The following is a 25,125-nucleotide window of genomic DNA, read 5'->3' on the forward strand; positions in this document are numbered from 1 at the left end:
TATCCTGCCCGAATTCCTGGGACAGGGCGGCAGGGATAGGGACAGGAACAGATATAGAAGCAGAAACAGAGACAAGGGCAGGGGCAGGGACAGGGACAGATACAGTGACAGGGGCACAGCAAGGGCAAGAAGAGCCACGGGAACATGGAGAGGTGACGAGATACGAAGGCGGCCAGGGCCAGGGCAGGGCCAAATCTCCGCCTCACGGGTTGGGCCGCCCCCGCCTCTGCCCGCCCCCAGCACCGCCCACACGCGGGGGTCCGGCGGCACCGTGCCCAGGGGAGAGCCCGCGGAGCCGGGGTGGGCGGCGCAGGTACGGGAACCGCCCGGGAGCAGGGCAAGCCCTGGCCGCGTTTCAGGGGAGCCCCAGCGCCTCAGGGGTCCCTCAGCGCTTTAGGGTCTCCCCGCGCCTCAGGAGGACCCCCCCCCCCTTCCTTCAGGGGCTCCTCAGGGAGCTCCTTACAGGGCCCCTCGGCGCCTCAGGGGGCCCGGAGCGCCTGAGGGACCCCTCAGTGCCTCAGGAGTCCCTCCGCTCCTCAGGAGGATCGCCCGTACATCACAACGATTCCCAGTGGTTAAGGGGAACTCCCCGCATCTCAGGGGGACCCCAAGTACCTCTGGGGGCTCCTCCCGCTCCCCACGGGGACCCTCCTCTGCCTCTGGGGCTTCCCCCGCGCCTCAGGGGTCCCTCAGCGCCTCGGGGCTCCCGCGCCTCAGCCCCGCCGCCCCCGCACGGGTCTCAGGGGTCCCTCAGGGGCTCCGGTGCCTCACGGTGCTGCCGTGTGAGAGGCAGGACCCGGCCGGGCCTGGGCTTCCACTCATAAAAGCCCCCAGGAACCTCCCCAAAAAAGGAGTAAACCCCGTCTTTGGAGCCGTGGCTGTTTTTTTAAGGGTTTCGGTGCCGCACGTGTCCAACATCAGGCACAAGGGGCAGAGTGAGGGGTGCAGGGCTGAGGGTGCCGGGGAACAGGGGGTTCCTGAGGATGAGGGGTTTTTTTTCCCATTTAATAGTTATTTCCTGATATTCGGTGGTAAGGTGGCTGCAGAGTGGGGAAGTGTTGGAGTTCCAGGGCACCTTTTGTCCCTGCCAGCCCAGGTGAGACACTGATGCCAAAGTCTTGTACCTGAGCAGCTGGGCCGTAATGGTTCAGCTTGATCTGTGTGATGTTTCCTCCTCAGTAAATCAGTATTAATGTGGTATGGTTTATAAAACCATTTTCTTATGTCTTACCTTATATTTCTTTCCTCTTATATCTTTGTCTCACCTAAGTCAGCTTTATTTAATTAACAACCTCACGTTGTAATTACAACACCTTTGTCTGCTTTGATTGCATTCCAGTCCTGCTCACAGTGCCTGGGTAAAAAAAAAAAGCAACTTTGCTAAAATATTTAACACATTAAAAATTTTGCAGGTGTGTATTTGTTTAAATATACTTTTATAGCTGTAATCTGTCCTCATTACTAAAAGAAGTGCTAAATTTAGCATAAAAGCTATCACCATGTTCCAATCAACATGTCTTAATGACTGCCAACAAATGGAAATGAGGCTTCCACAGGAAAAAAAATGCACAAAAGGTGCAACTGCAGAACAAGGTTGGATCAGCTGAGTTAATAAAAGGCTGCATTAGGTCAGGAGTTAAATCACCCTGCTGTGTTTGTGCTATTACTTTAATTGTTACTGGGAATATCGACTGGCTGCGGACACGGCAGCGTCCCTCTGGGACCCGTTCATGGTGTTTCCTTTCATTGACATCCCCCACTTACAATGAGTTGTGGAGATCTCCCAGCAAGTCGTTTTTCAAACCAGTTAACGCAGGTCTTGTTAATTCCAGCTAATGGAAGTTTTTAATCAGGATTGTCAGATGGTGCTAAATCAAGCACCTCACTCAAGTGAGAAACATGGAATATCCAACGTTATTACCTGTATCAATCAGCTCCCCATTCTGGTAAAATGAGTATTTTCCTCTTCAATCTAGGCTTGTCTAACTGAAACAATTTGGACTTCTCTCCTTTTTTTTTTTTTTTTTTTTTTTTTTTTCTCCTTTTTTTTTACCTTTCAAGGTGTCCCAGAAGAATCATTCCCTTATTCCGGCCAAGACTGATGTTAGCGCTTTTCCTGCTTACCCTTGCTAAAATATTAACTGCTATTGGCAGACCTCCAGTTCTTTCACATTCCCCCTTCACACTTTCTAATGGTTGTAGAAATTAACATTTGAGGTTTGGAATATGAGAAATGCATTCTGAAGTGGCACCGACTGACACCAGGTGCAGTTGTGGCCCTGAATTTCAAATACTATTGATCATTTACCAGCAAGCAGTTTCCATGCTCTGCAGGCTCAGTGCCATGGAGTACCCCTGGTTTGCTTTGCTTTACCTGTCCTGCCTGGCAATTAGCTTTCAAACTCTAAGGAATCTCATTCTTACTTTAATATAGATGAGAAATAGCAGTAACTATGTTTTCCATGTGTCTCACATCTTCTTTATTTTTCAGGGTTTAGTTAGAAGTGGAAGGCAGGTCTTTGAAGGACAGGATGGCTGCTCAGCAGCTGCTCAGGCAAAAGAAAAAGCGCTCTAAGGTAAAAGATTAAAATATGGTGGTGCAGACAATCTTAGCTCTCAGTCTGGGACCTGGCACGCCTGTGCCTGCGGAGGTGGGAACACTTTCTGTTGTCTGCACTGTTTCTAGTTGGATTAATTCCAATTCAGGAAGAAGCAGTGTGGGGCTCTGACATGATTTGACTCAATAAATGTAGGCTCATTAGGTGTGCACAGAGCTTTATTAGCAGGAAGAACAGCAATAAAGTAATAGAACTAAATTTAGTGCAGTGTCCACTGCATTGTTCCTGTTGGCATCACACAGCATGTATTTACCGTAGCTCCAGGTGCTGTTTTACAGCTTGGAGTTAAAACCACTCTGTTGGCAACTCAGGCTGCTGTCAGAGCTCAAAACAGCAGCCTTTGGTACAGGAGCAGCTGCCACACCAGCCCTGGCACTTGTGTGGCTCCACAATTACAAATACACACCTTTTTTGGGGGGTGACTGTCTGTTAAGTGCCAGTATTGGTACAGTGGAGGGGGCGGGAATGTGGTAAAGGGGAGGGAACGTCCAACCAGTGCCCTCTGTGTCTGAGTAATGATGTCAGATCTATTGATCTCTACCCTTAAATCATTTAATTCCACCCACCTTAGACACGAGTTTTCCCTGCCTAGCTTAAACAGTAGAGAAGCCTTAAAATTACATTTCTAAGTTACCCTCTTTCCACCTGCTGAGACTTGTTTCTAAATATAATCCCTGTGTTACACTTAAGAGGGTGCTATTTTTGGTGTTGCCTTGCTTTTCCAGGAAGCAGTGCTATTCCCTGAGAACATCACCACGGAGCAGCAGTCCCTGGTGCTGGTGAAAAGGCTCCTGGCTGTCTCCGTGTCCTGCATAACCTACATGAGGGGGCTGTTCCCAGAGAGCTCCTACGGCACTCGCTATCTGGATGGTAACACTTGCAATCTGTGCTGAGTGCTTCTTTCTACTCACTGTATTTTAGCTGTAATCTGCCTTGTGTGTTACCTTCTGGCTGTGCATATGTGTGAGTGCACTTTGGGTAGGAGTTGGCTGCAAATTCTCAAGTCGTCTCAAGTCTGGGTGCAGACAGAGCTTCTGATAGCATGGAAGACAACCTCGAGCTCCTGGCTTCTCTGTTGGTGTTTCTCTTGGTTTAGAGTCATTCCTTGGTATTGCCAGCCCCGTGAATCAGGTCTCAGAGCCAGGAGAGTGACTTAAAAATCAGAAAGTTTTAAAAATTCACTCTTATTGGAATGGGTTTTTTTTCTTTCAGATTTTTGAACCTATGAGGCTCACATTTTTAGTTTTCCTTGGGAGATCGAAAGTAGATTTGTTGTTTTTCTTAGAATTGTAGAATGGTTTGGGTGGATGGGACCTTTTAAAGACCATCGAGTCCAACCCCCCTGCCATGGGTGGGGACACCTTCCAGTAGACCAGGTTGCTCCAAGTCCCATTCAACTTGACCTTGAATATTTCCAGGAATGGAATATCCACTATCTCTCTGGGCAACCTGTGCCAGTGTTTTACCACCCTTATTGTAAAAACCTTACTTACATCTAATCTAAATCATCCCTCCTTCAGTTTAAAACAGTTTTATTGTTGGGGTTTGGGGTTTTTTTCCATGAAGACTATCTCACATGTGCTTTGGGAATCAGAACTTTTTAAGGAGAAAAAAAGGACTTTCAGAACCAAACTCTTGTCACACGATCCCAGGAATTAGTGATGCTTTGATTCATGAATGTCTTTATGATCATTCAAAGTGTGAAATGTCTCCACACATTCCAGTCCATTTCCATGTTGTCCCTTATGGCATCAGTTGCCCTGAAACATGTTCACGTGTACTTTGTAGATTTGGTTGAAGGCACAGAAATCCCAGGTTGGCTCTTGATCCCCTAACTCTGAAAAGCCTCTGGTCAAATGTCAGGTCTGTCTAGTGCCTTTTGATGGAGCATGTTAACCTTTGGCCTGCTCACATCTTCAGGAGCCCCTTAGTTGAGTGCTAAGGTGTTATTAATCCACCTCTTCACCTGCAGGACAGGTTTTCCTTTTGCCATTGTGAATGCCTGGAAGCACAGGTAAAAGGAGCTGTGTGGAAGAGCTTCACAGAAATAGTTTATTGTGAGCACACTCATAGAGACATCACCTCACATGGATGTTGGTGAAATCTGAAAGCAGATAGGAAGGTGTTAGGGAATGGTGGGATAGGATGGAGTGGAGAAGAGGAGGGAAGAGAGGTTAAAGCTGCTGGTGTTTTGAAATAAAGCTGTAACTCCAACTCTTCTTCCTGGGGAGCCCAGGGCTTCTGAGGAAAGCTCTGACATTTGCAAACCCAGCAATAAGTTTGTGTCAGCCCACCTGGGACTCTCGGTGGAAACCCAACATTTCTGCTCAGGAAGGACCTTCAGATAAAACTTTATCCAAAAAAGGGAGGGTGGATTGGCTTAGTTTCAGTGTTTGCCCAAGAGCTGTGATAAGGATTGTAACTATGTGCTAAATCTGGTTTTGCAGACCTCTGTCTAAAAATTCTCCGAGAAGATAAAAGCTGTCTGGGATCGTTGCAGATAGTCAAGTGGTAAGTGAGTAACAGCGAAACCAAGACAAGATTGTGCTGAGTAGGAGACATCTGCCCCTGCATTCTTCTTCTTCCTGAACTGGAAAACATCATACCCTGGTGCCAGGGGAGCTCCCACTGCAGCTGGGGGTGCTTGGCCCCTGGGTAAGCAGGACAGGATTAGTGACTGAGATCATGTGAGTTCGAGGTCTGTGGAAGTGTTGGCTGCAGTGAGGTCATGGTCAGGCCCCAGAACACATGTGGCAGCAGAGGTGCAGAGAGAGGGTAAAGACTGTCATGAGATCCTTTCCGTTGTGTTTAGTCTTTTCTAGTTTCACTTTGGTAGGGATTCTTGCACTTATTTTTCAGTATGTACAGTATTTTATCTCCCTCTCCAAATATTGCACAGCTTTGTTCAGGATATATTTCACAGTTGGCATGTTCCCAACAAGCAGGAAAACTGTCTCTGATGTGCTAAGGAGATACCTTGCTGCACATTCTTTGACTCCAAGAGTAAATATCTGGCCATTGCTGCTTCAAATAATATTTACTGCTTTGAGAAAATCCATTGCTGTAAACTCTGCATCAGATAACAAAGATTTACAAGACCAGGCATGTTCAGATTGAGCCGAGCTCTGTACAAGGCTGATGGGAAAAGAGCCATCAGTGCTCTGGCTGGGGAGCTGGAACAGAGCACTGAGCAGGGACACACTCAGAGCCAGCCTTTGGCCTCCAATCCTTGTCTTTGTCAGGATTCAGGCGGGCTCTGGGCTGACAGGATAATGCCCCAGAAGTATAAACAATGCACAGATGCAGAAAAGAGGACACTGCCTTCAGGACTGACCTGGAAAGGACTTTGCAAACCTCAAATGTTGTTGGTTGTGTTGTCCTAGTTCCAGAAAAAAATGCTCTTTGACCTACATCTAATGAGTGTGTTTACAGATCAGGAGATAAGTATTTCTGGTTAGTATTAACATGGTTTTTTTCCCTGGCAGGATTCAAGGTTGTTTTGATGCTTTGGAGAAGCAGTATGTAAGTGTTTTTTTCACTTTTTTTAATGGAGTGTCCTATTTCTTCATAAAGTAAGGACAAAGCTGTCCTTCCATTCCTGCTGTATTTCTCTTGTGATCTTTGATGCACACGACAGCCTTTACAGCTGTGGGACAGGGGGAAGATGCTGCCCTGTGTATGAGATCTGAGATTTTATGCCTTGAGCTCAAGTCCTGACCACTGTTGCTCTCTGGGCTCACCTGTCCATGGTGTGGGAACCAATTTGCAGCCTGCAATGGATTGCTCTTAGTTCTGTGCTCTACATTTGTGTTCTCTAATGTCTGATAGAGACTCTGCCAGGCAGAGCTGAGATCTGGATCTCCTGCCTATTTTCTTGAGAGAGGTTCTGTGCTTCTGCTATCCTTCATTTCCTTTTCCCTGGTATTTCCCCTTCATCTCATTTTCTCTAACCCTCCTGGCTTTTCTCTCAGGCTCAGAATCTATCACTTTTTTTTTCTTAATTCATCGAATAAGGTATGTAACTGCTTCCGGGACAAAACCAGCTAGCAAGTGCTCATATTCCTTGCTGATTCCCACATAAAAACTGCCCTGCACAGGGAAAACCACCAGTTGCTGTCCTCTGTGTCAGCACTGTTCACCAGCCCAGCTCCTCCCGACCAGGTGGAGCACTGGTCATTCTGGCACTGATGATCTCAGTGTTTCTCAGACATCAGTACAGCTGTCAGTGTGCACAAGATAATTAACAACGTTGTGAGCACAGTTTAGTGCCTGCTGACAGCTCTAGGAGGTATTTAGTCCTTTGTTATTTATGAGAGACATAAATTAATTGTTTGACAAGGATTAAGGAAAACCTGAGGGATTTAATGTGTGTTTTAAGATTGTTTTTAAGGGCAGTCCCATGTGCAGTTCCTTGATAGAAGCATAAATTAAATACCTTTGGGGAATTTCACAGCAGAAAGCAAATATGAACCTTCGCTAGGGATGGGTGTTCTTGTAAAGAGTTTTAAATCAGTATTTGGGGATTTGTTTGAAAGGAGTCCCAAGGGAGAGTGCTGAGCATGGAGTTATTTTTTGGGAAACTGTGTCAGGCCAGGCAAACTGGCCACTAGGTGTTGCTGATGCTGTGCTGGGAAGAATCTGCAAAAAGGGTTTTAACTCCTGGTTTGTTGAGTGTATCTATTCCTTCTCCCTGTGTAGGCACTCAGGGTTTGATAGGACTTGCTTTTCTTTGCTCACTAAGGTTAGATGTTGATTTTGTGTTTTGTTTTGATTTTCCCTCCTTAGCTACACGTGGCTGTCCTTGCAGTAAGTAAATGAATACAAAGTGGTTTTCTCTCCCCTCCCCTGCTTGAAAGAGATACGGAGTCAAGGTTGTGTCAACCCATTTGGGCCTTTTTAAAGGAGAAGCTAAAGTGTGTGTGATTTTTAATAGAGCTGTGACCTTTCTTAGATACAGTAAACGTGGAGTTCAAGGCTGCATGGAAATGTTTTTCTCAGCATGTCAGACTTCTGACTGAGGCCTTATTTGTGTCCTTAAACTCTGAGAAGCACTTTTATGTGATTCCTGTCATGGAAGCTGCCGTGTCCTCTCCATTTCCCCCTGCAGAAGAGTCCTCCTTATTACTCTGGTCCTGGAGAAACCACACACTGGTGGTTCCATAGGCAGCTGTTGGCCCCAGCCCCCTGCAAAGCACCAGGAGCTTTGCTCACCATCTACTCTGTGCATCATCTGAGCACTTAAACCCCAGGCATCAATAGCTGCCTGTGAGGGTTGGAATGGGAATTAGCCTCATTCCTCCAATATTACATACACTTCTACCTGTCTTTGAAGTTGTAAGTATTGACTGCTGATAGAGGAAGGCTCTTTCCCAGCCATTCCTTTCTCTGATCCCACACTAAAGATAGCACAATCTCTGCTGTAAATTGAAAATATCCTTGTTAGTCACTGGTTCAAGTTGTCCCGGGGAGAATGCCCTCACTGTGCTTTCTTGTAACAGATTTACACCAATCCTGAGGTAAGAAAGAGTCTTAATTAATCTTTGAGGCAGCTGAAGACATGGGTGAGTACATTTGTATTCAGAGTGGAGTTGGAGGCTTAAGTCCTACCCTGACATAGCTACTTGGTGACCCCATTTCTGTTCCTGTGCCTTCACTCCAGAGTGCCAGCTCAGTGAGCTGCATTGTGATCAAACACCAGGCTGAGGGCCCACCAGGGCCTCAGGCAGGGATGTTAGCAGACAACTAATGGGCATGTTCAGAGTTTTGTTTTAGTTTCCCAAAGAAGAAAAATGGGAAGTTCAAAACAACTCATTTGCAAACCACCTTTTTAACAGCCCTGATGAAAAGAGCTGGTTTGTCATCATGCAGAGAGGTGTAGGACAGAAGTCAGGAATCCCTTTAGACCTGGATGGATTCGTTGGGTAGTGCCTGTCCTTGGCCTCTCAGTGTTCCCTGCTGTGTTCCTGTTTTGTTTCATCTGGGGGTGTGATCCAGGAGTGAGGGTGTGCATCCATGCTGGAGATCAGAGAACAGCTGCAGACCCTTTGCACCTGAACCAGTTCTGCTTCGTGGCACCTCAGAGTCTGGGGACAGAGCAGGAGCTGAGCCATGCCAAGGCTGGGATTGGCAAGGAAGGCTCAGAATTAAGGACTCAGCTGAGCTCCCACTAATCGACCTCATTGTCTCTGGAAGAAGTGAATTATAGGCATGGAATTGGTGTACAATAGACCCTTTCTCTTGGGGGGAAGCTGTCTGTTCTTCCTAATTGTTTTATTCTCTGATCCTTTTAAATGGAAAATCATCCCCGATTTTTGTCTACCTCAAAAAAAACTCCGGTGAAATTCAGCGACTTTTTCCCATGCAATATTGTTTGGATTTCCCTGTGGGAAGAGTCCTCCAGGCCATTGTCCCCATACAGAGCACGGGGCCAGGCTTCCTTGTGACACTGGTCATCCATGCAGCTTCCCAGTTTTCCTTTTTCAAGGAAACACTGTGAGGACTGGCCAGCCCTGGAGCCTTGCTAGAGACTAAAGTTGGAGAGCCAGGCCCATGGAGGAAGTAGAAGGAGGAGGCAGGAAGTTGGTAATTTTGTTGTGATTCTTTCAGTGCTGGGTAAGATGTGGCTGTTAAGAGAATTTGCCAAAGCCCATGCAGGCAGTAATAGAGTTAAAATTGTCACCATGTCACTAAATTAATGCTGTGCTCTGGCAGAGAGTGTGAAAGGACTCTCCAAGCTCAGGACACATCTTGTTACTCAAAGTGACCCATTTCTGCTTCTCTTCTCTCTTGTTACATCTCTAGACAGTCACTGAACTGTATCAATTCAAATTCAAGTACAAAAAGAAGGTGCCCCAGATGGACATCAGCAGGTAAGGATTTGGGTTGTTTTCTCAGGGTTACACTAGAAACTGTGTTCTTGAAGCATGAAGAAGCTGCAGCTTATGATTGCCCAGAGAGGCTGTGGACTCCCCATCCCTGAAAGTGTCCAAGGCCAGGTTGGATGGAGTAGCCTGGTTTGGTGGAAGGTGGCTCTGCCCATGGCAGGGGGTGGAGCAAGATGAGCTTTAAGGTCCTTCCAGCCCAAACCATCCTGGGATTCTGTGGTTTGAGCAGGTCCAAGTCATTAAGCAGGTGTAAATACCATCAGAGTTGAGGATATTCACCTTACAGGGTATGAACTGCTGGGGGCATGAGCTGAAATGCTCTTACGTAGCACCATGAGGCCCTCAAAGTGCACCTGAGCCAAGGACAGCTGACAGAAGCAGTGCCTCATCAGGGAGGCAATGCAGAAACCAGCCCAGTTGTTGAGCTTGCTGCTGTCTCAGCTGACAAGAAGTGTTCTTGCACTTCCACCAGACATCCTCATGCTTTCAGGTGAAGCTTGCTCAGGTTTGAGCCCTTTCACCATGAGCCTGTGCCCAGGATTTTTTTCCCTCGGGTATTTGCATATGTGTGTTCTGCTTGAGCAGCCCTGCATGGGTGACCTGAGAGAACTTTCACTTAGGATGCCTGAGCTGATGGTGCAAAACGTGTGTCAGGAAGTAGCAGCTTTTTGCCTCTTTTTGGCACTCTCTGTTAGATATTTTAAGCTGTGTTAATAGACCATAGCCCTGTGCAGCTTCAAATAAATACTATCAAAGGCCATTGGCTATAACGAAAGCAAAGAAAAATAATTAACCTGTTTTTACTTTGTTCTGCAGTTGCCATTGGTGAAAGATGATTCTTGGAACCTGCCTGGACAGCAAGAGAGCTCTGCTGTCTTGTTTGCTCCTCAGGAAGCTCCTCCCCAGCACTCCCGGAGTGTGCCCTTAGCTGCTCTTTCTCTAAACACATCCAAATAATTTGTACCACAAGGCAAAATTATTTTCTTTCGGGAGAAACTGAATTATCTCTGGAGTGACCTGTTGGCTGTGTCCTCCATTTCTGCTTTGAAGCTGCTGTCCGTTGTCTTCACCACACTGAGGGGAAGAGGAGATCTGGGATTTGAAAGATAATAGAGGGTCCTTGAAAACTCTGGGGTTTTAATCAGCCTTACTCATTAGTTCCTAGAAATAAGGACAGTCCCAACGTGGAGCTTGGGTGTCATTCATGTCATCCAGGGAGAGGCCAAGCCATCTTCCTGTCGTGTTTGAATGTGCTCTCAGGCTCCAGAGCCCGTTGCACTGGATTCCTGGGCTCTGTTTCCTCAGGACTGGCAGTGCTATGGCAGGCTCATGCGTGTCCCTGCAGTCCTTAATAATCCGATGTTCTGGCACAGATCAGGGAATTGTGTCATCTTTGCTAGCAGCTCCTTCAGCTGATAGCGCTGCCTTTTACACCTGCAGCAGTTGTCATCCTGTGCAAACTCAGAGTTAATCACTCTGGGAGAGACGTTTTGTGGGGCTGCATCATCGCATCCAAGGGATAAGGGGAAACTTTCTTCTAAATGGTCTTTACCTCATTTTAGATGGATTTTGGAGGAATTCATTGCCATGGATCCCAGTCCTTCCAAGGTTCAATTCCTTATCTTCTGCTTTTTGACTCATGCCTGCATGAAATTCTCAGTGTTATTCCCATATTGAAGCAGTGCTTGACCTGTTAATTCCTATGGACATCTCATTTCTTTTTTTCTTACGAACTTTCCTTTTGCCATTTCTGATCTGGTAATCCCACAGTTTGTGAAGGTGATGGATATTCCCCTTTAGGCACTGCCAACATTTTTCTCTCACTGTGTATTTCTGAACATACAGGATTTAATCAAGGACCACAGTGTACATCTAATACCACAGAGTTTGGACTTCGTGATCTTAGAGGTCTTTTCCAACCTAAATGATGCTGTGATTCCATACCTTGGGAAGTCAAGCTGTTCCACAGCCACCTCATTTTCATGGCACAAAGAAGCTCACCTGGAGGGGGGATTCAGTCTTAATTTGTTCCTTTCTATGGTTCAGTCAGTCAGGTTTACCCTGGGATATTCTTGGGTTAGTTTTTAACTGCTTTTGATGCAATTTGGAGTGATTGTGTTGGGCACCCTCCAGCCTACGTGTAATGTCAGGGGTCTTCCAAAGACATAATGAAGGAGCTACGCATCTTTGTGACCCCTTCTCATTGAAGTTTAGGAAAGTTCAGGTCCCTTAGTCACACAGTGATTCATCTGCTCTGTCTGAAGTTAGCTGACTGCTCTTGAGTTGCTCATCTCATCTACCTCTGTTTTAATCAAAGAGAAACAAACTCCTCTGGAGTGCGATTCATCCCACTCATGTCATCCGTGAGTCTCTGTCTGGACTGCTGGCATGGAGCAGCCAGCTGACATTTGGATGGGTGAAGGAGGTGAGAGGAATGCCCCTTCGTCACTGCTGAAAAATGTGCCTCTGAGCTGCTTTTTCTTACATGGAATTGAGTGAGAACATGCAATTCACTTCTCTTCAAAAACTGCAGAATGGACTTGAAAATAGCCCCTGTGATGAATCGGCTACAAATGGGATCCTCAACTCATTCCTCTCATTCCTGAAATTGCTTAGGTGAAAGGCACTTGTTTTACGATCCTTTGATCCAATTTAATCATGTTCAAAGAAGTGAGTCATGACATTTGTATAATGGTTGCCCCAGCTCCGAAGTCTGTTCAAATGTAAATGCCAGGCCTCTGAGTTTGGAGCGGGTGTTCTGCTGATGCCACCCCATCCCTGGAGCCTGTTTCACTTCCCTGTTTATCTGGAAATTACATAAAGACATTGTAGCTTTGTCACTGGTGGTTTCAGACAAGTCAGTGGGTGCTCTGTGTGTGTAATTGGATCGTGAATATTCATGACTGAGGATAACAAATCCCTTATTCTTCTTCTTCCGATTGTAGCAACCACAGGGAATTTGTGACTGGGCTGTGCAGCGAGGATGTCAAACAGGCCAGCAGGCTCCTGCTGCGGACACTGTACCTGCTCATGCAGGACCTCAGGCCACTGCCCAATGACATCACCCTCACCATGAAACTCCTCTACTACAACGATGGTAGGTGGAGAGCAGTGTGTGCCTTAGGGAAGAATTCCATCAGTCTCTGTAATAAGCGTGAGCGCTGTGAGTAAAATAAAGCATAGAAAAGGGGAGATGGGAGAAGCTGTTGGCTGATAACACTGAGAAATGGTGTAACAGTAAATCTGATGCACAGGGATGGCAGGTGTTTTTAGGAAAGGTTTGAAATCCATATAAGAAGTACAGCCCACGTGGTATGAAAGGGAGACATCCTTCTTCCCTGGGGTTTTTTTGAGTTTGTTTCTTTAAGGTACTGACAACGTCAGGTTTTGCTCCAGCACTTTAATGGTATCTCAGCATCCTAAAATAATTTTTTCTTTGAGCCCCCTGATAATATTTGCTCAGCTCATTTTTCCCTTTGCGTTCTGTCCCTTCCTCCTAAAAAGAAAAAAAAACCAGAATATTTTTAGTAGTCGATGTTACTTGAAGCTGGTTCACAATTGTTCTTTCTAAATCAGACTAAGGAGAGATGGAGCTCAGTTTCCCTGACCTCAGTGGGTTTCTTCTCCCTGTGCAGTCACTCCCAAGGATTACCAGCCCCCTGGCTTCAAGGAAGATGGCAGCCCTGGTGACCTGTTGTTTAGTGGGGATCCCGTCAACCTGAGAGTGGGGTCAGTGTCCACTGACTTCCACCTTATGAAAGTCAGAGTGACAACTGACAAGAAGAGGGTGAGGAAGGCTGACAGCAACCTGATCCAGAAGAATGGCCCTACTGAGATCTCCCACCAAGGGCTGGACTGCGAGGAAGAGGAAGAGGAGGAGAGCACAAAGGTATAGAAATAGCTCTATTTGATTCTCACTGGAAGAACAGAGTTTATCTAGCAAAAACCTCCTTAAAAGAAACATTTTCTTTATGGATTTACCTCCTGGGTGTATTTCTTAGGTTATGGTATTAAGACAAAATATCATCTGCTTTACAGAGTCACTCTCCCCCTGTCAGAGCAGATTCAAGTGAGCATGAAGGGGACAAAAGTGACACCCATCCAGGCAGGAAAATGGAAGCATCTTTTTGCCTTGAAGATAAAGGTAAATGTTCAGTTTCAAAACTCCTGATTGTATCCCAGTACACTGTATCCCACACAATGTCTGGGTAAGGTCTTTCAGTGCTGTTAATAACAGTAGGTTATTTGAGGTATTAGAGGAAGGAATTGCTCCCTGGGAGGGTGGGGAGGCCCTGGCACAGGGTGCCCAGAGCAGCTGTGGCTGCCCCTGGATCCCTGGCAGTGTCCCAGGCCAGGCTGGACATTGGGGCTTGGAGCAGCCTGGGACAGTGGGAGGTGTCCCTGCCCAGGGCACTGGATGAGCTTTGAGGTCCCTTCCATCCCAACCCATTCCTTAATTCTGTGATTCTGTGATTCTTTAATATTTAGATTTTGGATGAGCAGAGTTTGTCAGGCTGTTTGAATTTTGTGTCAGATCAGAATGACCTGTAACAAAGGGCTGGTTGATTATGCTCAGTTTGTTAACAGAAACATTTAATTTTGTATCAGTATCTTTGCAGCTCTTTATCTCAGCAGTTTTTTTGAGATATGGAGGAAACGCACAGATCATCAAAACCGAGTTACATTATCTCCATGTCCAACAAAGCTCTTTTCCTTCAGCTGTTACAGTTTGACTTTTGCTAATAACTTCCATGTGGGAAAACATACATGAAAATACATGAGAAAAAAAGCCTTTTCTCTTGCCTTTAATCAACCCAGCCTCTGCTATACCATGCTGTGTTTGACCTTTGAGGCTCTGGGATATAGCCTGTGGAACAATACCATCTAGTGACAAAATGGTAAATAGCATTCCTGGGATTGCCGGGCAGTAGGATAAAGCAGCTTCCCTGCCTGTGAAATCACCTTTGCAGGTCTTTCTCCTGCTGATTCCCTGATGACTAGTAAGGAGTGAACTCATCCTGCCACTCGTGTTGCTCTGGGGATTTTAATAGGATCCTCCTCCTCTAAGCAGTTGCCTGATCTCATGAAACTGGGGCACTTTGGACACCCCCTCAAATTTTAATGACACTGTTAATGAAAGGTTAATAAATACTAACCAGGGGAGATCTCCCCTTCTTTCCCCCACCCCTCACACTCAGGGCATGTATAGACAGAGGCTTTGTTTTCTTAGATCCAGGTTGAAAGGAAGATTATATTTGATAGAGCTGCTGCAAGCTGATGTTCAGATGACACTTTATGCTGAAATCTCTCTTTCTAGGAATAAACTGCCGCTGCTGGCAGTGTCTGAGAGCAAAGGTTACACAGTTTCATGGGATTTTTGCCTTGGTGGTTTAGTCAGGCTTCTGGATTATTATTTTTTTTTTTTTAATTAAGCACTCTGAAGCTAGCTTTTCTTTGCTGTTTGGATTGCAGGTAGAAAGAGGAAGATGGAAATAAAGGAGACGGACAGGATGCCTTGCTCAAGAGCATGTCAGCAGGTGAGGAAGCTTTAGTGGTTCTGAGATGCTCCAGGCACAGGGGAATTCACTGCCATGGATCATTGCATCATCAAAGATGGCACCAAATTCACTACCATTAGTGGATTTATTGTGCAGGATCACAATACATCGAGGCTACAGAGTAGCAGAGGGATGTAAGCATGAACTGGAAGCATGTAGGAAAAAGCTTTCCACAATCAGCTTATTTCCTCCATCCAATACCAGAATCTGATTCTGTTCTCTAGAGTTGGTACCTGTGAGTAACACGCACAGACTAAGCCTATCTCTGTCCCAGCCAGGCTGGTTTACCTATGCATGCCTTTTGGTTAAGGGTCTGAAATCGCCACCCTTTTTTGGGTTTGAAGGGTGTGTTTTTTGCCTAATATGGTCTTCACCTCTCCCCTCTTGCTTCTAGACTTTCTTTACATATGAGTCACAGGTACTTAATGAATCCTATCCCATTTTGGTTACCCCTCTGGGGTAGGAAGAATTATCCCCTGGAGGTACTGATCTCTTTTTTGATGGTTGTTGGGGCAACCCAAAGAATTAGGATAGACCAGATAGGTAGGTCGTTTTAGATAAGTAAAAAGTTAATCTCACCCTGAAGGCTGCCCAGCCAAACCCTGATTCACCATCAGAGCCCAAACTCATGGGCATGTGCAGAGGTTTGTTCAGTGACAGGGCAAATCTCTGAATACCACCAGACTTGCCCCTTGATCCTCCTCCCATTCAAATGAGCTGAGAGTCATGTGAGCTTGAATGGTCAGAAACTGCATCTTTACAGGATAAGTTAATGAGAGTAGGAAATTGCTACTAAAATTTTCCCCGCCTCTGTTGAAAAGAATCCCAGGGTGTCTAACCCAGACAGCAACTGCAGACTGCAACACACCCTGTCATTCTAAAGGCATCTGCGAGGTATTTGCCTTGCCTCTGGATCTTAGAAATGAACTTCTGTGCCTAGGCTGGTATTTTTCAAACTTTAACTGTATTTTTTTTTCCATGTCACATCCTCCGGTTTCCTTCTGATCATTGTTTATTCTGTTGTCTATGAAAACAGGAGCCTTTTTTGTTTGCGACTCATGGTTGCCCCACTGATTCATGCTCTGACCTTCTTTTGGGGCTGTCACGGTGGCCAGCAGAGCACCAGACACCTCTCTCAGCATGTGCATTTCATTAGAATTCGGTAGCAGGAGTGAGAGTGTCTGAAGGTGGTGGAAACAGCATTAGTTGCTGAAAAATGGAAGAATCACTTTATCCATCATGTGCTTCCAAAGACTTTTAAAAAAAATCCCAAGCCCTGGGAGATTCTTTTCTTTATGTATTCTTTGATACTATTTTTAAAACCTCATAGCTTAGAAGCTGGCTAGTATTTCACTCCGTTTAGGGAAAAACAAAGTCAAGCCAGTAGTTAGAATCATCACTGTAAAGCCCACACTAATAAAAAATTGACACTCTTTTCCATATGAGAGGGACTTTCCCTTCTTTTCTGAAGGAAGTGGTTAAAACAAATGACCGTTGTGTATTCCATGTGAATCAGGAAGCCAAGCTTCTCTTGAAAAATGAGGAGAAGCTGGGATGGATGGGAAGTCTGAGTTAGGTGTTGTCTGATAAGGTCAGGTGTAGGTGAGATGGGGAGGAGCAGACCTGTTGGGATGTGAATGCGAACACCTTGTTGCCATCCAGACACTATTAATAGTGTTTTCCAGCTCTTGGGTTGGGGTGGAAATGCCAAGATTTTCTGAACTAACCAGAACAATTTGGAGTGTCACAGAAAATTGCTGTGATATTCAAGACGTTCTGAGTTTGAAAGCGTTACCCACAGTCACAAGTTGCTTTTGGAAATGTGGGTGAGCACATTTCTGCTCTTCATCTGGAGTGAATCCTTCTGACTGCTTGGTTACCAAAAATAAAAACTGTGCTGTTGGAATTGAGTTTATTGGTCATTATCTTCCTGACCTATAGCTCTTCAGGAAAACCAGGAATGAAAGTATTAAAGGCTTATTTTTGTCTAATCGTCATGGGAGAGGCGAAGGATGTGGATCTGCCAAAAGAGAAGCAGCTCTTCCTGCCCAGTGAGAACTGGAACTGGCCTTTAGGAGTGGCCACAGAGAGTCTCTGACAGAGGGCTTTGCAGATTGGGGAAAAATTTCCATGTACTCTACTGGCTTCTTATCTGCCATCTCATGATTGATGATCCTCGGGATCAAATGAGAGATTGCCCTTTCCCAGCAGAGCATCTCTGCACTTAATCATCCAGAGTTAGACACCAGCATGTAAATTAGCCCACCTCTGCTGGCTTCAGGAGCCTTCTGATTGCATCAGCCAAGGGTTTGTCCTCCTGTGCTATCTTTGTGCATCTTCCTACTTTCCACTGGCATTTTAGGAGCTGGGAAGAGTTGGGGAAAATAGAGAATTGCTGCCCATTGGTTTAACTTATAGAAATCTGCTGGCAGGAATGAGGTCCTGCACTGAACTTGGGATAACTTATCAGTTCTTTGGCAAACTGCTCTATCCTCTTGTATGGAACATCCTTTAAAGTCCTTGTCCTGAAAATTGATTTTGGTCAGCATTGTCTTCATGTAAGCTAACGTTGCAGTGGAATGAGTTTGGAATGAAACAGAACTAGAAGATGAGTAAAATCTGACCATGTGAACGCCTCTGCAGGCTTTTATCTCCCATCAGGAAGCTGTGGGCTGAAGTTCTGGGGTGGTCCTTGGAGCACAGTCTCAGTGCACAGTGAGGCAGCCGTGCAGGGAGCCCTGGATCGCCCTGAGCTGGGAATGGTGTGGCTGTATCAGCACAGCACCAGGCAGCTCTGCCTCCCAGGCTTCTGGCTTCATCAGCTGCTGCCAGACACTGCTGCTGGGCTGGCCCTGCTTGTAGACTGCTGTGGGACATGAGGGAGAGTGTTGACACTTGGCATTGTTTGGACATCCCAATGGGATCAGTGATGGCTCAGGGATTCAGCTATGGGATTCACTGGCTGCTGTAGGCAGCCTCCTGCCATGTGGATCAGCTCTCCTGATGGGAGCTGTCTGCAACTGAGATGTCTGGGGAGAGGTTCATACCTAAGTGTTGTGAATCAGGGCTGCTTTAGGCCTCAGAGGACAGTCTGTCTGGCCTCCAGCTGCTGCTCCTTGTGCAGAAGACTTGGCTACCTGGCCGTGTGCTCTTTCTCCGAGGGACTGTGGCAGTGATGGAAGCCAGTGGGGACACAGACTTTCATGGATGATGCAGTAATACCTGTCTGGTTTGCAGGGATCAGGATCAGTTACCCTGATGGAGACCTCAGAGCCCCTTCCAATGCCCACAGGGGCTCCAAGAGAGCTGGAGAGGCACTTGGGACAAGGGCTTGGAGAGACAGGACAAGGGGCAATGGCTTGGGACAAGGACTTGGAGAGACAGGACAAGGGGCAATGGCTTCCCAGTGCCAGAGGGCAGGGCTGGATGGGGTATTGGGAAGGAATTGTTCCCTGGGAGGGTGGGCAGGCCCTGGCACAGGGTGCCCAGAGCAGCTGTGGCTGCCCCTGGATCCCTGGCAGTGGCCAGGGCCGGGTTGGATGGGGTTTGGAGCAAATGGGATAGTGGAAAGGGGTGGAATGAGAGGGGCTCTAAGATCCCTTCCAATCCAAACCATTCCATGGTTCCTGTGCCCTGCTGAGTTGAAGTTTTGTACAGAGCTTCTTTCTGGCAGTGAAGGTCAGCACAAGTGTGTTCAACTGCAGAACAGCAGCTTGGAGATCAAGACCTTTGTTGTCTGATTTTTCCCAGGCAAGCCACGTTCAGAAGTGCCATGACAGAAGGCGGTTGAAGGATGAAACCTGCCATGTGCAGAGCAATAGGAAAGCATTTTTCTGTGGCAATGTCATTATCTTGAACTTTTGCAGAAGAGAAAAAAAGCAGCAAGGTTTATCTCTGTCTGTCTATCAAGAGAGGCTGTATCTGATGAGAAGTTCCCAGAACATTTTCCCCTCCAAACCAGCTGAAGCTACACAGACCCAAGCAATGAAGAGAGAAAGATTCAGAGATGAGCTTGCCTCTCCTTCCTGTGAGCTCAGGCCATGCTGGGAGGAGTGAGCCAGGGAGGTCAGGAAATTCCTGGCTTCTCTCAGTTCACGTCAGATCCTTAGCTGTATCTTGGGGCCATTCATCCCTTCCATGAGTTATCCCTGTCTAGCATGCAGGAAGCAGTTTCCTAGTGATCTCTGCATGCAGAGGTGAGGCCTGTCACCCCGCAGATCCAGGGAGATTTAACCCTTGCACCCTCAGATTCCCCGGAAGCTCCCCCAGGGACATCTGCGGGAAGACGTGGCGCTTCCGTGCTGGCTGCCATTCCATGTGTTCATGCCGTGCATTCTAGCAGCCAGACCCTCTGGAGAAATCCCCATAAATGAAGGTTGGACACGTCTAATATCCCATGAGGGGCTGCTGGGTAGCAGCCTAGGAGGCAGGAGGAGTATCCATTGTCTTTTTCGCCTGAGTTACAAAGCTGGAATCAGGATTCTGGGAAGTGATTGTGATCCAGCAATGAGAATGTCCATCAGGGAAGTGGACAGTGTGATTGAGGGCCCTGGAGGAGATTAGCAGGGGAGATATTAATAATCTTGTCTTCTAACAAGAATTTTTGAAGCATTTATTTTTATTCTCTGGAAAGATCTGTTCATTAATGCTTTAAAAGCTACAAGACACACGAGGTGCAGAACGGGATGTGAGACAAAAGAGTGGCACCAAATGGCAAAGGTTTTATCAGGAGCTGAGGAAAAGGAAGAGGACTGGTGATAGTCAGCGATGTGTTGGCATGGTTTCCTGGGCACAAAAACGTGGCAACTTTCCACAGTAGCACCACACTGAGGGCCTTTCATTCTTCCACCTGCGTCACTTGGCTTTCATGCTAACCAGCATGATCCTCCTGCATGGTCACAGATGGAAATCGGGATGGATGCCACTGATGTCAGTGTGACCGTGGCACTGGAAACTGATGGGAGCCCAGTGCTGCGCAGCCGCCGGGGTCAGCAGGGGCAGCTGGGGATCAGCAGGGCCACCCGACCTGCTCAGAGCACAGGGAAAGGGAGAACATTCCTCGGGACCTTGTCCACTCAGGTGGTGAATATCTCCGAGGAAGGAGGCTCCACAACTTCCCTGGATGACTTTTGGCAGTATTTCGTTGCCCTCACAGTAAAAAAGCCAAAATTGTCCTTATGTTTAAATGGAATTTCTTGTGTTTCCCTGGAAGTGCTCAAGGCCAGGTTGGATGGGGAATGGAGCAACCTGGCCTAGTGGAAAGTGTCCCTGCCCATGGCAGGGGAGTGGAATGAGATGAGCTTTAAGATCCCTTCCAATGCAAACCATTCTGGGAGTCTGTGATTCTGTGATTTCCGTTCGTGTCCGTCTCCTCTCATCCTTTCACTGACACCACAATGTGTCCTGTGACCCTGGGTTTTTGCTGTGCTTGGGAGCACGGAGCAGCCAGCTGTCAGTGAGCAGGCAGGAGTTTGGTCTTAGGGGACCAATTTGAAGAGTCACCGGCTTGATTTTTGGAAGTGACAGGAGTTTGCTGTGCTGTTGACTCAGTAATAGCTGCAGCTGAAATCACAGGATGCCTCAGGTCACTCTGATTAACTTCGCTGATGATGAGAGTCCCCTGCACAGACTGTGTTGCCCTGACACCTGAGGGTCACTCTGCCTTATTTCAGCAGCTCCCTCTTGTATCTCAGTCCTTATTCTTCCAGCTTGCTCGATGGAACTGCACTTCTTTTGACATTCATGTGCTTGTGAGTTTGTCGGGATAGTTACAAGGTACCAAACAAAACCCTCCGTGTCCTGGACAAAGGGAACTCTTCTGAGGGCATAAAATTTGCCAAGTGCCAAAACCCAGCATGGGGCAGGCCAGGGACAAAGAGGGACACAGCCGAATGCTCTTGTGCAATTTTAGCTGTTCTGCATAGGATGCCTTGGGAAGCAAAACACATGTCAGGAAAGCTGTAAATTTTCTTCGATTTATGCTGGGAATTTTTTGGCCAGAATACGTGGGGACACTGGGGATTGCAAATTGCAGAGCACAAAACTGGGTCCTGATTGTGTCTATCTAAGAATAGCAGTGTGGCTGTGGTCTGCTCACTCCGTTTTGTCCACCAGTCTGCCTTGGGAAGGTTTTAATGTAAGTCTAATCTATTTTTAGCCTGATATCTTCTCCAGACAACGCGCAGCTGTCCTGTGAGTTTTATGCCAGAAATTAGTAACACTTGTATGATTCACAAGTTAGCTGGAGTTCTGCAGGAAAACTCCTGTGGCAAAATATTGCTTTTTTACACGTAGTAAAACAGGAGATTCAAACTCACTGTGTGTTCATGGTGTGACCCAGACCCTGAACTCTGCCTTGGACTCAGAGTCAGGAGGTCACAGAGCTGCTGCTTCCTTTGCTGCTTGCTCTGGGCTTGTCCCACCTGTCAGCATGGTCCCTTTTTAGGGTGAGGGTGCAAGGGGCTGCACCTTGTCCTACCTGCTTTTACAGCACCTGGCTCATCCGTGGGGCTGGGGTTGTGTAAGAGGAAACGCAACATTCTCACAACCCAAGCTCTGACATCGGTTTTTCAAGTGAAGCATCCCAGTACATGGGAAAAATTAGAACTAATGAACTTCTGGAAGCTTTGATTGTATGTTTAATCAATGGGAGGGATTTCCTGCTTCTCGCCACACCGTTGAAGAGGTTTACTTTCTGCTTCAAGTCAAATAAGCACACGTCGGATCTGACTTAATCCCCTTTGGAGCAGCTTTTCTGGGGAAGAAGCTGGAGTGTTTGGTTAGGGATGGGAGCTGAAGTTGGACTTGGGGTCTGTTCCTGGCTCCGAGTTCCTACGTGAGCTTGGGCAGGGACAGGCCAGGACACGTTGGCTTTGGTGAAATACCTCTCACTCTTGACATCTGCTTCACTGGATGGGTGAATAGTGCTTCTCTACAGCCCTCCATGGCTTCCTTGGATGTTTTCACTCCTCATCTCAGGTTCCTGAGAGGTGCTCGTGCTGCCTGTGGTAAAGGGCAGGAAAACTGGGGGGAGCTGGCGTGCAAGCAGCTGCTCGTTGTGGCTATTTCTCCACCTCACAAGTATTCCATCCATGCAGGAAATTCTGGAGGGATAGCAAAGGGGTAGAATCTTCACTGAGTAGCTGTCTGGGCTGTGGAAGATCCATTCCTCAATAGAGGAAATTAAAGCACCAGCTCTAGCTAGGTTTAGGCTAAAATAGGAGAGCTGCCTCATCCAGGTGATGGGGCTGGGAGATTGGGAATTGTGACCCTGCTTCATTGTGTGGCCAGCAGGACAGGGTACAAACCCTGCAGCTGTGTTAGCACAGCAGAGGTTTTGGATGCAGCATTTCTTCCTCTGGGCCCTTCACTTCAAAAAAAAAAAAAAGAACCAGACAGGTTAAAACGATGCCAGGGAGAGTCAAGTAAAGAGCTGCCAAAAATGCCAGTTGGAGCAGCCGAGTATCAGGTGAGGAGCTGTAACACAGAGCCACTTATGGTTCTGTCCTCAAGCAAACATGCCTTGGGCAGCCTTGGAAAGCTCTGTCAGCCTGACTGTGCAGGATGGGAGAGAACCTGCCCAGCCCACTTTGGCACATTCTTGTTTTCTCTGTTTTTAGGGAAAGGAAATTGTACTTTTGCATTAAGCAACATTGTGTTGCTCATAATGAAGAGGAGGGAAGAAAAACAATTTGAAACACGATAGAGAGGCGAAGTGAGGTTGTTTCAAAGTATTTTGCTGTTAATCCCTAATCAGAGCTATTTCACACATTAGAAAGCCCATTGCTATGCAGAGATTGCCGAAGCCTCATTCCAAGGTCAGATGGCAAGCAAGCCTTGGTGACATGAGTGGGGAATTCTATAATGACCACATCTTGTAATCTGGAGACCTTGTGCTCATCCCCGGGATGTGTTCTGGAATAGCTCTTTATTAACTCCTTGTGCTTCCCCTGCTGCAGTTCCGGGGTTCCTCATGCCTTGCAGTGACACTAGAGGGAGGTACTCCTGTTTGGGAGCAGGAATTCTGTTAGCACTCCTTTCCCTCTCCATTCACCTCGCTGTCATCCAAGTGAACTTAGTTTTGGAGAGAAGCTCTGTGCCGTGGTGTGTCCCCTCTGCTCAGCTCCAGTGGGGGAGGCCACATTGCCAGACTGTGCTTCGTCCCTTCTGGGTGGGCGACAACACACGTTGCTCTCAGCAGCTCCAGATTATTATTGTAGAAATGCAAATATGTGACTTGATAAGGAGGATAAGTGAGTTTGTCCCCTGGCACAGCCAACACTTCAGCTGTCGTCCTGGCCGTCCATCTCCCTGTGGTCTGTCTGAAGTGTCTGTTCCATTGACTCATTTATATTCTCACATATATTTATCTGCGTTTTTTAACCTCTTGGTTTGCAGGCTCAGAGTATTTCTGGGAGAGCTTTGTGTCTTTCTAGAGGGAAGTCAAGCCTTTTGGAAAAAAGCTTGCTTGGCTTAGTTCTTTTTCAGAGACTCACAGGTAGTTTTGAGGCCTGGGATTGACCAGCTCACACTGAATTCCCTGATGTACAAACAGAGGGACTGTGTGTGTCTTATCCTGAAAGGCTGTCACCACAAATTTGACCTTCTTTTCCATATATTACGATTGTCAGTGGCTGGTGGAGAAACCAATGCCCTATCAGCTATTACATTCCTCAAAGATCTCCTTGCTCCCTCTATTTTCTGTCAGTGATGGGGAGATGGGTTCTCTTCCCTGTGCCACCAAGCCCATTCCCTGTCCCTGAAGCTGAACCTGTTGCTTGCACAACTCTTACATTCCCAGCTCCATCCAGTATTCCAGTTTTGATTCATTGCCTAATTGCTTTTCTGGGGAACAGGATCACACTGAGCAAAGCCAAGAGGATCCAGGCACACACATGGCAGTTTTGGAAGCTGCACTTTTTAATTCGTGTTGCAGGAGTGTGCCCTGTGAGAATGAGCCCTGTTTCTGATGGTTCTTACAGATAAACCTCCTGAACCTTGCCTTCAGCCAGGAAGAGGTAATAGGACCCGAGAAGAAAAGGAAGGTCAGTGAACCAGAGAAGCTGCCTCTGAACAGCAGGAAATTATGTTCGTTCTGACACACAATAGATTTGGAAGGTGTGAGTTTGCATTGTCATCTGACTGGTACAGATCTTTAACTCTTTCCCATCCCATGTGTATTTCTGCATGTTTATTTGTCTTGTGAAAGCTGGATTGCCGAGAGACAACAAGCACCAGAATTGTCATGGCACTGTCAACCAGCTGCACTTGTCTGATGTTCTAAAGCTGAGGATTTATCATTCCACGTGAATGGTGTCTGTGTGCTTCTTTCTGCCTCTTTCCCTCACACGTCCTGCCCCTCACTGGGTAAATCCCCTCCTCTGGGGCTGGGCTGTCCTGTGACACTCTGTAACCCCTATTTAATGGCATTATTTCTAGATGAACTCTGAGGTATCAATGCCAGCAGGCAGCATGTCTCATGATCCACCACATTGTGCTTAACTTCATCCTTTCTGCTGTTTCCAGAGCTTAGATTTTTTTCAAAGAAGGGGTCTTATCTCTGCTGAGTGCAGAGATAAACTAATCTGTACACATTTTCTGCTGGTGCTGGATGTTTAGGGTTTTTTTCTGACTCTGCAAGTAGTGTTGCCATGACTGAATTATCAGCTTATTTCTAAAGCAGCACCGAGGGGCTCAGCAGTTGTGTGATATAAATTGTGTTGCAATACACCCAGTTTAGAACCAGCTGTAAGAAGGGTACCTGGTGGCTGCAAATACAGGTAAGGAGAGCAACACCTGACAAGTACCTGACCCATAGAGTCTGCAGTTGTCATCTGCTGTGGCAGTGTCCAAGATTGGCTGCAGACATCAGGGCCCTTCCTTACTTCTGGAGCAGTGATCTTTCCTTGCCTAAAGCTGCCAGGAGATGGGATTGATGCATCTCCCTTCTGCTTTGACTCTGCTTGGCCAGAAAGTTGAAAAGCCTGAGTTGAAAGCCAGGCTGGACCTGCCTGATTGAACAGAAGTAATGCCCAAAGATGAGCCCCCTGAGGTGTTCTGCCACCC

General features: G+C 46.9%; 1 protein-coding gene across 7 annotated transcripts; it reads left to right on the plus strand.

Moving 5' to 3' along the window:
* Positions 1–227: 227 nt before the first annotated feature.
* HORMAD2 (HORMA domain containing 2) lies at positions 228–24,364 on the plus strand. 7 transcript variants are annotated; one of them, XM_042023553.1, is made up of 14 exons: positions 228–313; positions 1,012–1,096; positions 2,492–2,576; positions 3,344–3,488; positions 5,066–5,129; positions 6,104–6,140; positions 7,404–7,424; positions 8,117–8,134; positions 9,420–9,487; positions 12,448–12,599; positions 13,138–13,391; positions 13,541–13,646; positions 14,975–15,039; positions 24,042–24,364. In XM_042023553.1, exons 3-14 carry the CDS (start codon positions 2,532–2,534, stop codon positions 24,156–24,158), a joined length of 1,092 nt encoding a protein of 363 aa, XP_041879487.1. In that variant the 5' UTR covers positions 228–313; positions 1,012–1,096; positions 2,492–2,531; the 3' UTR covers positions 24,159–24,364. The 7 variants fall into 7 exon arrangements, with proteins under 7 accessions (XP_041879487.1, XP_041879445.1, XP_041879494.1 ...); XM_042023511.1 differs by lacking the exon at positions 24,042–24,364 and adding an exon at positions 18,811–20,279; XM_042023528.1 differs by lacking the exon at positions 24,042–24,364 and adding an exon at positions 18,811–20,279 and having other exon boundaries at positions 257–313; positions 1,037–1,096.
* The last annotated feature ends 761 nt before the right edge of the window (positions 24,365–25,125 follow it).

The sequence above is a fragment of the Corvus kubaryi genome, unplaced genomic scaffold (assembly GCF_017639235.1).
Source record: "Corvus kubaryi isolate FWS band 111438036 unplaced genomic scaffold, C.kubaryi_AGA036_p1.0 127, whole genome shotgun sequence".
Taxonomy (NCBI): domain Eukaryota; kingdom Metazoa; phylum Chordata; class Aves; order Passeriformes; family Corvidae; genus Corvus; species Corvus kubaryi.